This window comes from Daldinia caldariorum (genome assembly GCF_022478825.1).
Source record: "Daldinia caldariorum strain CBS 122874 unplaced genomic scaffold F4812scaffold_15, whole genome shotgun sequence".
Classification (NCBI taxonomy): domain Eukaryota; kingdom Fungi; phylum Ascomycota; class Sordariomycetes; order Xylariales; family Hypoxylaceae; genus Daldinia; species Daldinia caldariorum.
The window spans coordinates 237,483-252,840 of record NW_025953051.1 but is presented as its reverse complement, the minus strand read 5'-3'; the positions used below and the strand labels follow the sequence as shown (position 1 = coordinate 252,840).

At 47.2% G+C, this 15,358-nt stretch overlaps 5 protein-coding genes across 5 annotated transcripts; 4 read left to right on the top strand and 1 right to left on the bottom strand.

The window, feature by feature from the left end:
- The first annotated feature begins 647 nt into the window (after positions 1-647).
- On the top strand, positions 648-2,639 carry F4812DRAFT_118692 (alpha/beta-hydrolase). Its single transcript, XM_047929434.1, has 4 exons — positions 648-877; positions 959-1,142; positions 1,225-1,639; positions 1,799-2,639. Coding segments are annotated over exons 1-4 (1,056 nt in total). The 5' UTR covers positions 648-875; the 3' UTR covers positions 2,254-2,639.
- F4812DRAFT_438364 (uncharacterized protein) lies at positions 2,335-5,246 on the bottom strand. The gene is made up of 2 exons (XM_047934990.1): positions 4,583-5,246; positions 2,335-4,526 (listed from the first exon to the last, which is right to left on the bottom strand). Exons 1-2 carry the CDS (start codon positions 4,834-4,836, stop codon positions 2,624-2,626), a joined length of 2,157 nt encoding a protein of 718 aa, XP_047787658.1. The 5' UTR covers positions 4,837-5,246; the 3' UTR covers positions 2,335-2,623.
- A 117-nt stretch (positions 5,247-5,363) lies between these two features.
- On the top strand, positions 5,364-7,274 carry F4812DRAFT_118666 (alpha/beta-hydrolase). The gene is made up of 6 exons (XM_047929433.1): positions 5,364-5,636; positions 5,709-5,782; positions 5,857-6,054; positions 6,118-6,125; positions 6,198-6,900; positions 6,953-7,274. Exons 1-6 carry the CDS (start codon positions 5,524-5,526, stop codon positions 7,024-7,026), a joined length of 1,170 nt encoding a protein of 389 aa, XP_047787657.1. The 5' UTR covers positions 5,364-5,523; the 3' UTR covers positions 7,027-7,274.
- A 99-nt stretch (positions 7,275-7,373) lies between these two features.
- F4812DRAFT_438355 (peptide N-myristoyl transferase) lies at positions 7,374-9,707 on the top strand. The gene is made up of 4 exons (XM_047934989.1): positions 7,374-8,043; positions 8,120-8,705; positions 8,759-9,144; positions 9,197-9,707. Exons 1-4 carry the CDS (start codon positions 7,496-7,498, stop codon positions 9,210-9,212), a joined length of 1,536 nt encoding a protein of 511 aa, XP_047787656.1. The 5' UTR covers positions 7,374-7,495; the 3' UTR covers positions 9,213-9,707.
- Positions 9,708-12,693: 2,986 nt separating this feature from the next.
- F4812DRAFT_438352 (mitochondrial peroxiredoxin PRX1) lies at positions 12,694-14,430 on the top strand. The gene is made up of 4 exons (XM_047934988.1): positions 12,694-12,866; positions 12,994-13,202; positions 13,268-13,591; positions 13,652-14,430. The coding sequence occupies exons 2-4, from the start codon at positions 13,180-13,182 to the stop codon at positions 13,989-13,991; spliced, it is 687 nt and encodes a 228-aa protein (XP_047787655.1). The 5' UTR covers positions 12,694-12,866; positions 12,994-13,179; the 3' UTR covers positions 13,992-14,430.
- Positions 14,431-15,358: the final 928 nt, after the last annotated feature.

Here is a 15,358-nt window from a genome sequence, read left to right as displayed (position 1 = left end):
CGTCGCAACCAGAATTGGAAGCACCCAAGTCGCACAAAGGACTGCGAAAGCCTTCAGTCTCCAGCGGACGCCCGTCGAACAAGCCGCGTACCAAGCAAAGCACAAGCCCTCAACCTACGGATTACCTTTACTTCGGCGAAGGCACATCGTCGGCAGAAGTCTCCAAGTCTTTGTCGATACGGAGCCGAAGCCGATCACCCAACGTCCAACCAGGTCAATCGTCTACAACGACGAGCGGGATTAATAGCAACCCTACTAGTAATAGTAGCGGTAGGGATAATAGCGGGTTTTTGAAGACTGGGATGGATACGCATACAAGTCAGATGGGATACTCGGGTTTAACGTATGGAGGGTCGCTACAATATGATTACGCCGGGGCTCAGGCACCAAATGTGGCGGGTTTCGGCAACGCGGCGTGAAAGAACCTTCAATGTTGTTATGTGTTCATTTGTTCAGATACCAGTTTAGACCCTAGTACCTAGTCGCAGATCATGCAAGATCCTCCTCCACGGGAGTCACGGGAGTTCCTGAAACGGAAACAAGGCCCGAGAAAATGCAATTAAGCAAATATACTAGTTTAGTGGTGTTGACTCGCTACCAGTACAATAAGGTAGGTACCTAATGGAACTTGGAAGAGCTCAGCCGAGGTACCTGTTAACTGGCCGGGCGTTCAGTAGAGTTGAATGGCGTCGTTAGAGGCGGACTCATATACTTTCATCCAAGACAGAAGGTCTCTAGATGTAAAATTAAAAAGCACACGTATCCAGCAACACGACTCTGATTCCCAACACTTAACTTATAACTACATGTAATGCGATAACTACCTAGGTGCATAGACCATCCCCCTTTTCAAACGTGAGCTTGTACTACATTCCATGTAAGTATCTAGGCCATATATTGTATTGTACTGTATTGTATATATACGTGAACCGAGCAACCCCAGCTAATGAAGACTTAGGCCGGAAACAAAGATCACGGCGACCTTTCCGTCCGTCGACGATGTGGTCAAGAGTCCGGCCTTCCCAACGGCAATTTGGCAGCTCGAGCCGCACCAAAGCGGTTTACTCCCCGTCGCCGCCGGACGCGGCGGGCCTGTAAACATCAGCTGGGAGGTCCACGGCGACGGCCCCATAAAACTCATAGTACGTAGTGCATTCTCTCTCTCTTTTTTTTTCTTGTCATAAGGAGAAAACGAAAGAGGACTTACGCAATCTTTCTCCGCAGCTCCTCTGCGGCCTAGGCTTCTTCAAAACCGCGTACCAGCGGCAGACGATGCACCTGGGGCACGTCCGCGGGGCGCAGTACTCGGTGCTGATCCTGGACAACCGGGGCATGGGCGGCTCGGACAAGCCGCTGTCGCGGTACAGCACGTCGGAGATGGCGCGGGACGCGCTGGAGGTCGCGGACCACGTGGGCTGGACGGGCCCGCGGCAGCTGCACGTCTGCGGCATCAGCATGGGAGGCATGATCGCGCAGGAGCTGGCGTACCTGGCGCCGGAGCGCGTCGCCAGCCTCAGCCTCGTATGCACGGCCGCCCGCATCGAGAACACGACTACGTTCACCGAGAACATGATGAACCGCATCACGATGCTGCTTCCCAAGAGCTTAGATCGCAGCGTGCAGTATGCCGCTAGCGCAAGTACGTATTATCAACGTCCCCCCCTCCCCCCCCCCTTCTTTTTTTTCTTCCTATATGCTTTCTTTAGAGATACAGTACCATAGGTACATACTCGTTCTATCTAAGCCCGTTCTATTTAAGCTATGCCGGACGTAGAATTTACTAACAGTCTCCATGCAGTCTTCCCCGCCAGCTACCTCTTCGCACCAGACAACGCCACCGTGCCAGACGAATCCGTCCCACGGTGCGAGATCCCCGCCGGGGGGTATCTCAAGTTCAATAGCAACTACGAGCGATTTGCCGCTCAAGAAATCGCCAAGCAGCGAGACCAGGGCGGGTTCACCAAGAAAGGATTCCTGCTGCAGCTCATCGCCGCGGGCTGGCACCACAAGAGCCCAGAGCAGTTAAAGGAGATAGCCGACAAAGTAGGCCGCGAGCGGATCCTAGTCATGCATGGTACTGATGACCACATGATATCAACGCCCCATGGGAGGAAGTTAATAGAGTACCTACAACCGGGTGAAGGGTTGATCGTAGATGGCCTAGGGCACGCCCCTCTTAACGAGCGAACAGAGTGGTTTAACGATTGGCTCGAGGTGCGGTGCGCGTTGGGCGAGAAGCTGAGCGGGAGGTAAAGAAATGATAATACGTGTAAAACTAGGTACCTGGTATATGTCTAAATAGATACCATACTACATTATCAGAAACAAAATAATTGTTGACACGGGTGCTATGGAGTGAAGAACGCAACGTAACGAACGCGTGAGAAAGCACCGTTGACCTCATATGTAATGTTCACAGTCGCATTGTTTGGGGCGCAAATACGCCCATTCCACCCAACCTAGGTATCTCATCGAATCCTCGAGCCCATTAAAACAAAAACCCTTAATCCCATATTCGCGCCATTCATTTTCTTCGACTTCTAAATAGTTAGACGAATCCTTCAACCCCTCAATTCAGGAGATGTCCACGCAAGAATCCGAGAGCATTCTCTACCCTGACTTTCTAGCTTACAGTGGCGATGAAGCTCTGGTATTGCTCATCATCGCCTAGTGGTTTTGTTATGGGCTTCTGCGGCGGGGTTGCCGTAGAAGACGCTTTACTGTTCCACAGCACCCCGGGCTGTTGAGGCTGATTTACTGGATCTGCTTTCGGGATGCTGGTGCCCTCTTCTGCTTGCTCCTCTTTATCCGCCCTTGGGAGGCGCATGGCGAGGAGCACATATTCAGCCCGTGTCATATTATCCATGACATCATCCATATAGCGTTGCACCTCATCCTGAGGAGCAACCACTCTAGCCAAGCTCTCTAAATGCTTTGGGGACTGCGCATATATGCGGATCGTCACAGGCTGATAATAATCCAATGCGGGATCTCCTCCGTACTCCAGCTTGCTTCCCTTTCGTACTATGAGAAAAGATGCAATGGCTTGAGTGGGGTTGACAAATTCAATGATACTGTACTTGGGGAACAGATACCTATCACCGGTACCTCCAGAAAATTCCAATACAATGGCCGAGATATCGGGTTTGGTGGAGGGCGGCGGCCCTTTTGAGCGTAGAGCTTGTTGAGAACTGGACGCATGAGTAGTTTGCCCTGATCCAGTAAGTGAAGCCTTTCTTGATACAGAACCGTTCTGCACCGTCGGATTCTCTACTCCGTTCGTAGTCGGCGTTTGAGGAGCGCCTGTCGTCGCCTGTTGAGGCTTCGGTGTCTCCTTCACTACAAGATCTTTCAACTTGTCGAGCGTTGTCTTCAAATCCGTTGTATCTGTGAATTTAGTTTTGCCCTCGGCTACTCTCCTAACGATGTCTCGCGTAGTCATGTCGTCCAAGGCCTTCCTCACGAGCAGAATTACTAACGGGTCACTTCCGGGTGGTGTTCTTAAGTCATTCGACCTCTGATGCGGATTAGAAGCGAGAACAATGTCAAGTATAGTTCGGACCTCGTCAGCAAAATACTTCACTGTTCTTCCATCTACGATTAGCCTATCCGCAGAGGGACCTTGCTGCCCTCCTTTCCTCTTATAATCGGCAGTAATTTGGTCAATTATTTTCTGAAAATGCGCCAACTCTGCCGGTGCAGCATCGCCAATAGCGACACGCTTCATTAGATCACGAAGCTGGGGATCTTCGGACGCTCTCTCCGCCAGTGTAACTATAATAGGATCAGCGCCAGGGGCAGCCGGCGTTGCTGGCTTCGTGGCTGGTGGTACCGGCTTGGCTGGCGCGGGAATGGTCGGCCCTGTGACGGCTGGAATTGCTCCCGGGCTAGGAGCATGTAGCGGCCGATTGGTATTCAATACAGGCTGAGAAGGCCCTCTAGGTTGAGGGGGCGCTGGCTGCGAAGGACCGGTCGCGGGAGGGAGAGTTGATGGGTGTTGTGGGGCGGCTAGAACCGACTCTAGGCCGCGTGGGGAGGCTAATGGCTTATTAAGAGGTATGGTGGCAGACGGAGGTCGTTGAAGATCTGATTGCTGCACTTGCGACTGAGATGGAGTTGGAATTTGCGCTTGTACTGGCGGTTGCGCTGCTGAGGAAGGCTGGGACGGGGGTTGGGCCTGTGCTTGTGAAGGCGAGGCTGACGGTGCGTTGGGAGTGGATGCTGTGCTTGGTTTCGGAGGAGGCATGGTGCCATTCGGAGGGCCGTATTGTACGATAGGTCGGAAAGCAGAATTGGTGGTAGGCGCAGGTTTCGGGTCTTTAACAGCGTACATGGTAGCTTCGAGGACATGAGGCTCAACAGTAATTGTAACTTGGCCGATCTTGGTCATGCTATCTTTGGGAGGGTTGTTGGGGTCCTCTTTGACAACGCCTTTTCGTTTCGTAGGTTTGGTCCAGTACTTCTCAAAGACACCTTCATGAACCCATTTCTGACGCGATCTGGAAAGTGATTCGGCTAAAACCCCGCTAAGAAGACATTATGAGCGCAATTGCTACTGGTAAACGAGACTAATCAGAAATACCTTTCTTGAATGGACTGGTAGTCCTTACTTAAGAGATCATCTGGTTGTGGATGCTCGACGGTCGGTAAAGGATTGCCAGCCTGTATAGATTTCGGTAGAGGAGGATCTTCCGGGGCAGTCTCAGCAGGCGCCGGAGTCGATAGTGCAGCAGCAACTGGAGTGACAGATCGCTCGGGAGGCGTCGCCGTTCGCTTTTTAGAGACATGCTCAACTCTCGCGGCAGCCCTCGCGGGGAGCTTTCGCTTTCTCTCCATCGAAACGACGTATACAAGGACTCCTAACGCCCGAAGAAGCTTGATAGTACAGCAGTAGAAACGTGAAGAGGAGAAAAGGAGATGTCGTATTCCATTAATAGAAGGGAGAGTTAAAGAGCATCTTGATAATAATAGCCAATCTGTTAAAAACAATATAATATGTCAAAGGGCTAGCTAAGGTCACGTAAGGATACAAATGGGGGTGCAAGAAGTGCGAAAATCGCAACAATACAGTTGGAAATGAATTCAAGGCTACACCAATAACCCAAGTTAATTAGACGTGAAGTCGGCTTGGTGTTTTTCGATTGGGTGATGGAACTTGGGAAATTTTTTTGAAGCTTTTGAAAGGGTAGCTAGTAGCTTAGATCAATAAAGAAGTGAGGTACCTAACCTACCTAGGTACAGGTACCTAAGGTAGGTTAGGTATCCTGGGGGAGGATCAGGCTGTACCTTCTTAGCCTCTCAACAAAGACCCGCACCTATGGGCCTTCCATTTATGCATTTATATGGTACAAGTTAAGTAGGATTCTATTGCCATAGCCAACACAGAAAGTACAATACAGCTCTAACTTTAGGTAGGCACACAAGTACCTAACCTATATGTAGGTACAATACAATTTCAATCATCAGAACATGGTATAATAAATACAGCAAAAAATCGGAAGGAAGAAACCCCTCAAAAAAAATATGATCTCTCGAAGCTCGCAATGGGCTATCCCGTTGGGTATTAGTCTAGGTGTCCCTATCGGTCTTTACGTCCTTTTCATCTTACTCGGATCCTCTACTTTCTTTCAGCGACAGTAAGGCCATTGAATACGGTTTATAAGCTATAAGATATAATTATTACCTGCTAATATTTAGAATTATGTTAGCCTTCTATACGGTCATCGGATCAATACGTTGTTCTGGCATGACGCGAACAACCCAGAGTATTGGGGGTTCGCCAGTAAGTCCTCACTTAAGAGAGGCTCAGGGTGAGCGTAAAGCAAGGCTTAACTAACGTACCTAATAAATCCGCAGGGAATCAGGTAACGCCGTTCTCCCTAAATACACTTGACGAGCAGGAAATATATGCATGGCATATCCTACCTCTTCCAATCTACCTGAGGCACGAAGGGAAGCTTCAGACTCAGCAACCAGGCTATTCCGACGACATCACTAAGACCGAGTCGTTCAAGTTGCTCAAAGATGACCCTGAAGCTCGTCTCGTAATATATTGTATGAAAATCTATCCCAAACCGCGTCGGCCACTATTTGAAGTACTGACAGTTCATATAAAAGTTCACGGAGTTAGTGAATGCCTAGGACTTGGTATCATCTAGGTATTGTGAATTGTGATTGCTGATATTATTACGAATTAGAACGTTGGCCATGTTGCCCAAGGATTCCGCCCTGATAGTTACCATACCTTAACTGATTCTTCCCAATATCATGTTTTAGCTATCGATTATCGCGGCTTTGGTAAATCCACCGGCACGCCTTCAGAAGCAGGCTTGCTTTACGACGGTATGGCTACTGTAGATTGGGCAATGAATGTCGCAGGTATTCCACCTAGCCGGATCGTTATAATGGGCCATAGTCTCGGAACGGCAGTTACAAGCAGCGTGACAGAGCATTTCGCAGCGCAGGGAATTGAATTTGCGGGGATCATTCTCATTGCCGGGTTTTCGGACCTGCCAACTCTTCTGTCTTCCTATACGGTGGCAGGTTTTATCCCAGTGCTCTCGCCGCTCCGCCCGTTCCCGCCCGTACTCCGGTTTTTCCAACAGTTCATCGTGGATAAGTGGAAATCAGCAGACCGGCTTGCCCATGTCGTGAACCTGACACGGACAAGGTTACGGCTGACTTTTATCCATGCCAAGAATGACTTGGAGATACCGTGCCATGAGAGTGACGCGTTATTCCAGGCCTCGGTCAGCGCTGCCGTTGGAGAAGATGTGAACGGCGACGATTTCTCATCATGGAAAGAACAGCGAACATTGCGCAGAGATGATGGAACTTTTACGACGGTTTTCAAAGCTGAGCCGGATATAATCATAAGAGAAGAGCTCGTCCCATATGGCGGTAGGTAATCCAACCGAGCAATACAAATTAGAAGTGATACTAACGGGAAAAGGACACAACGGAGTGATTGTGTCTTCGTCAGTATCACTCGCCGTTATGAGGTCATTTGAGCTTGGTGCTAATTAAGGTCAAAATATTTATATAAATGTAGGCATCTTGGAAGGTAATCAGTAGAAGTTTGCATTGATAGAATTCTCATGCGCAAATCATCTTTGTATACCTACCTACCCACCTAGGTAAGGTTACTATGTACGTCCAGCTGAAGTGAAGCGTAGAAATACGGGATGAGATACATAGGAGGTACCTAACCTAACCTAAGATACTTGTGATTCCACTTTAAAGCATCTACTGCGGATAAATATATTATATGCGACTAAAAAAAAAGAAGTACCTAAGGTACCTACCTAAATGCAGCTACAGGTTTATATAGCGGGGTTAATATTGCCCCTCACTGTAACCCAGCCATTGGTGAAGTTGCATTTACCTTAGCTGAACTAGAACAACAACAACAACTCCAGGCAACTTTATTTTAGAACACGCTTCGTTGTTCTTTTCTTACGTATACTTAACCTCCAACTCGGTACCACGGCGCACCATGTCCGAGGAACCAAAGGACGTAAAGGGCAAAGGAAAAGAGAAGGAGAAGGAGAAGGAAACCGAAAAAGAGAGAGCTGCTAAGAAAATTCATACGGCAATTGATGGCCTCTCCAAAGACCAAGTATCCCAACTTCTCGACCTCAATCCCGCCCTCGCAAACGAACTCGGTAGCGGAAGCAAGGATGATGTCAATTCCGCCGTTGACGCCCTCAAGCGCCTCAATCTTCACGATGTTATGACGGGATTGGCTTCAAGCGGTAAAAATGTCAAGGATATGGGCGCCTACAAGTTCTGGGCCACTCAACCCGTTCCCAAGTTCGACGAAGGTGATTCCAATCAGCCTTTCGAGGAAGGGCCCATTAAAATTCAAACCGTCGATGAGATTCCCAAGACACCCGCACCTCTTCTCGATGGCTTCGAATGGACCACCTTAGACTTACTTGACGACGGCCAGCTGAAGGAGGTATGGGAACTGCTAAATGGACACTATGTCGAAGATGATGAGGCCATGTTCCGCTTCAATTATTCGACTAGTATCCTCAAGTGGTAAGTGTATTGCTTTTCTATCTCCGACAGTAAGGTGGGAGCCAGTAAGCCGGCCAGCTAACAAACTTATGTTCAGGGCTATGATGCCGCCTGGGTGGAAAAAGGAATGGCACCGAGGAGTTCGAGCTTCACAGTCCAAGAAGCTCGTCGCGTTCATCGCCGCTATTCCCGTCGAGTTGCGCGTTAGGGACAAAGTCTTACACGCCTCCGAAGTCAACTTCCTTTGCATACATAAAAAGCTCCGTTCCAAGCGTCTTGCTCCGGTACTTATCAAGGAGATCACGCGCCTGTGTAACTTAGAAGGCGTCTTCCAGGCCATTTATACCGGAGGGATCGTGCTACCCAAACCCGTCAGCACTTGCCGATATTACCACCGAGCTATTAATTGGCAAAAACTGTACGAGGTCGGATTTAGCCCCTTACCAGCAAAGAGCAAGCCCCAGCTGCAGATCAGAAAATATGCTGTACCGGAACGAACTTCAATCAGCGGACTGAGAGAAATGCAAAAGAAAGATATCGGCGCTGTTCGAGATCTTCTCACTCGGTACTTGGCCAAATATGAATTAGCTGCCGAGTTTGACGAGCAGGAAGTTGAACATTGGCTACTACACAACAAGAAAAATGCACTAGAAGAGCAAGTCGTTTGGACTTACGTCGTCGAGGTAACCCCCCTTTCAGTCGCTTAGAATTCTACTTGAGCTAACCCCATCGATAGGACGAGCATAAGAAAATCACAGACTTTATCTCGTTCTATTGTCTCGAGTCCTCAGTGATAGGTCCCTCCAAACATTCAAACGTTAAAGCAGCTTACCTCTTCTACTATGCTACTGAAACAGGACTTACCACCCCCGTCGATAAGGAGGCTTTGAAAGCTCGTCTTAATTCCCTCGTTTCGGACTCTTTGGTGTTCTGCAAGCAGTACCAGTTCGACGTCTACAACGCCCTCTCTCTCATGGACAATGGCCTGTTCCTAGAAGAACAGAAATTCGGTCCTGGAGATGGCCAGCTCCATTATTATCTCTTTAACTACCGAGCCAATCCGATAGCCGGTGGCGTTGATAAAAGAAACCGCTTGGACCCCGAGACACTAAGTGGCATTGGGTTTGTCAAACGTTCTAAGATCGTCAGGTATTGGTTGCTAACATTGCAATAGCAAAACGCAAATTTGAGCTTATAAGTGCTTAGCCGACCCGGACATTGCGATGTCTTGAAAGAGTATATAGACAGCGTATGATCCACCTCTGATATCCGCGGTAGAATTTCTCGTTCAAGGGGCTCTTTAAGTGAATCTATTTTGCCATGGCTAGCGATTACATAGTCCTACGCAGAGTTCCCCGTATCGAATTTTTAGGAACACCGGATCTCGAAGCCCCAGGTTGCCTCAGGCTACCTCAGGTGCCTGTTATTCGGAAGCATTTTCAAAAGAATTGCGGTAATTATTCGCTCGGGTAGATGCATTTCTAAATGATACCTGAAGTACAGCCTGAGAAGGCTTGAACAACTTTGAACCAATCAAATCTCGTGTGCCTGTCCCGATATGTTGCTCAATAAATTAGGATCGGAAATGCCTGTGATGTTGCCATATATATGCAGCCAATTGATGAATTCCTTGCCGTTTTATTAAAGTAGACTTTTGTTTTTCGTGTCCTGGCCGTGGAATATTTGTCAAGCATTTTCTAGACGCCACAAATTCCGCTCGTGCTCGCCCGCACACGTAGCAAAAGTCGGATGATATTCACCAAAGTTGTTAGTGTTCCAGTGTCTCCAGGAACGTCCACGTCTTTGCAAGTCAATGCTTATACCGCAAATCAAAGTCGAGGCCCGTGAGCCTGTGGCGTTCCCTGAGTAACATGACTCAGGTTGCCCTTAGAGGCTCCTGGAAGACGGGAGATGATAGAGATTCACGTTCTCGAAGGTTACCACTTCTTCCATTGTTAACAACACTAGCAAACCAGATCCAAAGATGTGCCAATACATGTTGTTGAAGTGGTACTGTGAAGAGTGTGGAGCAGTATGCCTTTCCTCTAGCTCTTTCCCGCCCATTCTACGCATATCCCATTCACACGAGAACAATTCCTAAAGCATCTCTCAGGGATACAAGGCTTCCCGAAACAGGTCTTCACGAGCATAATATCCCCCCCCCCCCCCCAAAAAAAATCTTACCTTCAAGGAATGAAGGCTAATCTATCTCTTTGCAGTGGTACACAAGCGATGAAGTCAAAGTTGAAGATTGTGAGGAGTACGATGAGACGGGCGAGTGCGGTCACAAGGATGTCGTAAGAGAGGAAGAGTCAGACGCCGGTGGGCTCTGCGACGACTGTACTCCGAAAGATGACTCGGACTTTTAGGGGTACCTGGTTCTAAACGGTGGAACTTTGAGACAAAAAAAGGGGGGGCATATCATGATGGGATTCGGGATGGTGAACGTTAGTGTTCCTATTCGCACTATGATTTTGAGTCCTCTCTAAAATTCCTTTATTCGTCCTCAGATGAAATTATTAACCACCACTATTTCTTTAGATACCATATCCCAGGCGTTGAGAATACCTTCATGCATCCGTTTGGATAGAGAAAAAAAAACATTACCATCGTCATCGGCCAAAAGTATGGGGAGTTTCTATGGACCTGCAGGGGTCTGATACCGGCGTGGTATGCTCTAATGCTTTACACAACAAATTCACTTGATTCGATCGACCGACCCCTTTTTTGGGTTCCTTGCCCCAGATTAATGAATCAGATGACTATGGGGACATGCCACATTTATATGCACATCTAAATTTAGGCTCAGTTGCGGCCCCTCGGCTACCCCCAGGTGGATAGATGGATGAATGGAGCCGACTTACAATACTGGTTTCATCGGTTGGTGGTTATCCGCGCGAATAGAACTGGCTCTGGCGTATAGGGATAGGCTATCTACCTGGGTAGCAGGTGTCGGATGGGTTGTCATGCGAGTTAGTATATGGAGATCGCATTTTCTGGGGCGGAAAATAAGATATCTGGGGTGTGGTATTTTTCACAAGGCGGACAAGAAAAAAAAATATGTATGTGGCTTCAATGAGCGGCAGTTCTGGCTCTTCTAAACTTGATTATGCACTGCGGTACGCGGCCCGGTGGGCCCCTGATTTCTCAAAATATTACAATGCCGCTGTTATAGTAATGGGTGCGTGTAGAAGAGACGTCACTGGTAAGTATACGAAAGAGTGTATTCGTGCAATCGTGTGTGTGTATATAATGCAGCCTATAGTCCTCCTGCGTTGAGAGGTCTATAATTAGCAGCTTCCCCACAATCTTCTAAAGAGCTTCTCCAATTCTGATAGGATGGAGTGTTAAAACTTGTTTCGTGAGTTCATTATCAACTCAGCATTGAGAGTTGTGACATTCGACTTTCTAGAGTTGCAAAAATTTACCTGATAAAAGCAGAACGCGCACTTCTAAATAAATACAAATAGGTATTTATCATTATATTTAGAATTCAAAATACAGAGACTCAAGCTCCTGGCCTTTCTCTCCCAATTTCCTAATCTCGCAGCTGAATCAAGTAGGAGCGCCATCTTGCTTGATTTATAGGTATCATCGTGGTAATAATCACAAACACAGTATATAAGCGGGTAAAATGGGGACGCATTGGGCTTTAGGAACAGGATGAAATAATTTACCTGTGCAGTTTGATCAGCTAATAGGCACAGGCCGTTTATGAGCCTGCAAGAAAGTATAAGTCTATGGTATATTACATATGTAGGTACTTCTATGTCAGGGCAAAAGAGGTATAATATTTAGGCACTATTAGGTGTCTTAGAACACTCTACCTTTTACCCTCCATTCTTACTATTTCTTATATCAAATAGATTTATAATCACTTTATACTTGTACTATATTACTACCTGACTGATCTCCTTTCATCTTGTTTCGAGTGAACAACCGGTAGCAGTAGTTATCGAACTTAAGGAGGAACTAGGTATTATTCTTGTTGCTAACATTGCGAAATTAGTGCTTTAGTAGTGTACCTAATGTCTTGATGACTTCTGTACTGCAGTATTTAATTTTGCGAACGAGGTAATACGAGAGTTTGACAGAATTAACGACTGAAGGCTAAGCGTCGTTGTCAGGGGTTCCACATGGAACAGGAATACCGCAGTTGTTTTCATACATGTACTTCTTGCTCCACTACGTGATACTCGTTAAGCTTATGCGGATAGCCTCGTTTCTTGCACCTAGGAGTGATAAAAGAAGCTGCCCGTTGCCAAATAGCTCTGCACTGTCTAATACCAGGTCTAACCTATCCATTGAGACGAGGATATATGAAGTCTCTAGAGCTGACTTGACTATTATTGATTCTGCACAATTCATAGTGGCTATTGGTTCCAACACCGGCTGTACGAACGTCCCTCGAGATGTTATAATAAGGTACAGCTAGGTACAGTAGATCGTATACTGGCTCTCCACCGATACCCGTCACTTGTAGGTTAATGGAAGCCGACCGACAGCCGGGATTACTAGGAATTACACATGTTTGGCGGGGGAAAATGATGATACCATCGTAAGGCTTTGATGACATGATGGGAATAAAGGTTCTAAAGGTCCAAGCTGGTAGCCAATTAGAATAGCATCCCAGCACGCAATAGGCCTCTATTCTATAAACGGACTAGTGAGGGGCTATTCTATCGACTCGGCACTACGCCAGGACGTCGTGAGCTGCGCGAGGCAAGTCAAAAAACGAAGCTTTGGAGGAGAAAACATAAGATAATCAATGGATTGCGACATTTACGAAAGTAGTTGGAAATTCCCTTTTAGGTCTTGATAGACAGCGGGGGAGCTTTCTATTGGTTAGTTCTAAACCCTAAAAACCAATCTATTTACCTTCAACCCATGGCCGACCTACCCACTACCAGCTTAGCCCAGCCGCATGTGAACAAGTCTGACAGTATCCCGAACGAACGGATTGCTTATTAGAGCTGAGTGTAGTGATTATATAGCTGACGTCGTACGCTAGGCCGACGTCAAATCGGCCTTCCCCTCTTCTAATAACCATCTCCTCTTCTTTCTTTTTACTTCCTGACTCGTGATCTCAGTCACTGAATAATCTAATCGTGTTTTCCCCCCAACATCTTATACGTAGGTACACATACTCTAATCACAATGGCTGACACCCGAGCTGCACCGTAAGTCTCCTGATATATTACGCTAAAAGCTTTAAAATGTCCACTTAACTCATATTTCGAGGTAGTCTCCGCCTGGGCTCTATTGCCCCCAACTTCCAGGCCGAAACCACTAAAGGCAATATCGACTTCCACGAATTTGTTGGCGACAACTGGGTTGTTTTCTTCTCTCACCCGGAAGATTTCACACCCGTCTGCACTACCGAGCTCGGCGCTTTTGCCAAACTTGAGCCCGAGTTCACCAAGCGAGGCGTTAAGCTGATCGGTCTGTCTGCCAACACTCGTGGCAGCCACGAAAGCTGGATCAAGGATATTGACGAGGTTACGGGTGGCCATGTCGCGTTCCCCATCATTGCCGACAAGGAACGTAAAGTTGCTTACCTCTACGATATGTAAGTTTTCGTCCACTGCTAGCTTTGAGACAGATACTGACGAGGCAATTCGCGCCCTAGGCTTGACTACCAAGACACCACCAACGTCGACGAGAAGGGCATTGCCTTCACTATCCGCTCCGTCTTCATCATCGACCCCAAGAAGACCATCCGAACAATCCTCTCCTACCCCGCTTCGACCGGCCGCAACTCTGCCGAGGTTCTGCGAATCGTCGACTCTCTCCAGACCGGAGACAAGCACAAGGTCACCACTCCCATTAACTGGGTCCCTGGTGACGACGTCATCGTCCACCCTAGCATAAAGAATGAGCAGGCTAAGGAGCTGTTCCCCGAATTCCGCATCGTCAAGCCATACTTGAGATTCACCCCCCTCCCCAAGGAGAAGGCTACCGTCGCGTAGACGGGCATAATTAAATAATGGACACGATATACTCAGACAGAGTCGACCTATGCTTTGTTACTGAAATATCGTATTGGAGGAAAGCGTGTCTTACTTACCCCATGACTTTCACACCAGACTTAATGAAAAAAAAAAATAATCAAAAGAGTTATTCCCCAAGTTTTACTGGAGTGTCACCTTGACTAGCGTTAGCTAGTGAATATAATCGTTCCACGTTCTTGAGCAAAACCTAAGTCCGCCTGAAACTAACCAGTTAGTTTACCACCTTGGTTCTATTAGAACGATGCTGCTAGGATGACGGTGTGAGGTAGATCTTAGGTAAGTAGTCGGAATTTGTAGCATTGATAAATTGTAGCTTATTTATACCTGCTTATTGTGGATTATATATGACAAGAGTCTTGTATCTTCTTGGTTCCAAGAAGATATAGGTATAGGATCTATATTAGCCAGCCACGTGCAAATAACGATGTAGGTCTTTAAAGATACTATTAATATACGTGTGCATATCCGGGCCGAAATACGTTGTTGATCCCCAATCCTTACCTTAGGTTAGGTCTAGGTTACCTACCTGTATGTGAGATAGGTTCGATTATCATAGACCCCGAAAAAAAAAACGTGGGTTTCTGCGCTTACTATGCTGTTATGCAGTCAAGTGCCAAGTTGACACCTCTTTAGTCTGAAACAGTAGCATGTTAGTATATAGTATATGTGGTATAGCGCATTTACACATTGGATGAAGATCAAATATTTAAATAAAGCTTTATGCAAGAATATCAGATACTATGGTATGGTGGAGCTTACTGCAATTGTATTGGTAGTGGGTAAGAGGTATCTAACGGAATAATCCGCGCACACACGCATGCGAAAGAGAGTACCTTAAGAGGTAGGTACCTGGCACACCTATAAGAAATGTACGTAAGAGGTACCTTACATACGTCCCCTGATGCTCCAATGGGAAGATGAGCTTAATAACGTGCATAACGGCCAACTCGGTGAGCATGTCTACCTCCCAAAAAGGTCTAGTAGTTCACGGATAAGTCCTCTTAGCTTAGCGTCTAAAAAGAATCCGCCTCCACTTTTTACAGCGAAAAGGGAGGTGGGGTTCAGGAAGAAGAAATAAAATACAGGTCCTAGGTACCCAACTTTATGTAAAATAAGATTATTAGGCAATTGACCATTGCAAGCTGCGCAGCCTGGAGGCAGCTTTAATTCCTCTCAGGCAGGAGTTAGATCCAGACTACGTATTATGACTCCTCAAGCCTCCACATCTTCCCCCCTCCCCCCCTTTTTTTCTTCCCCCTACCCCTTACAAACAAGGCGCCAACCGCTAATCAGCAAGAATACGGAAAGCCTGTGCAATTAGACGA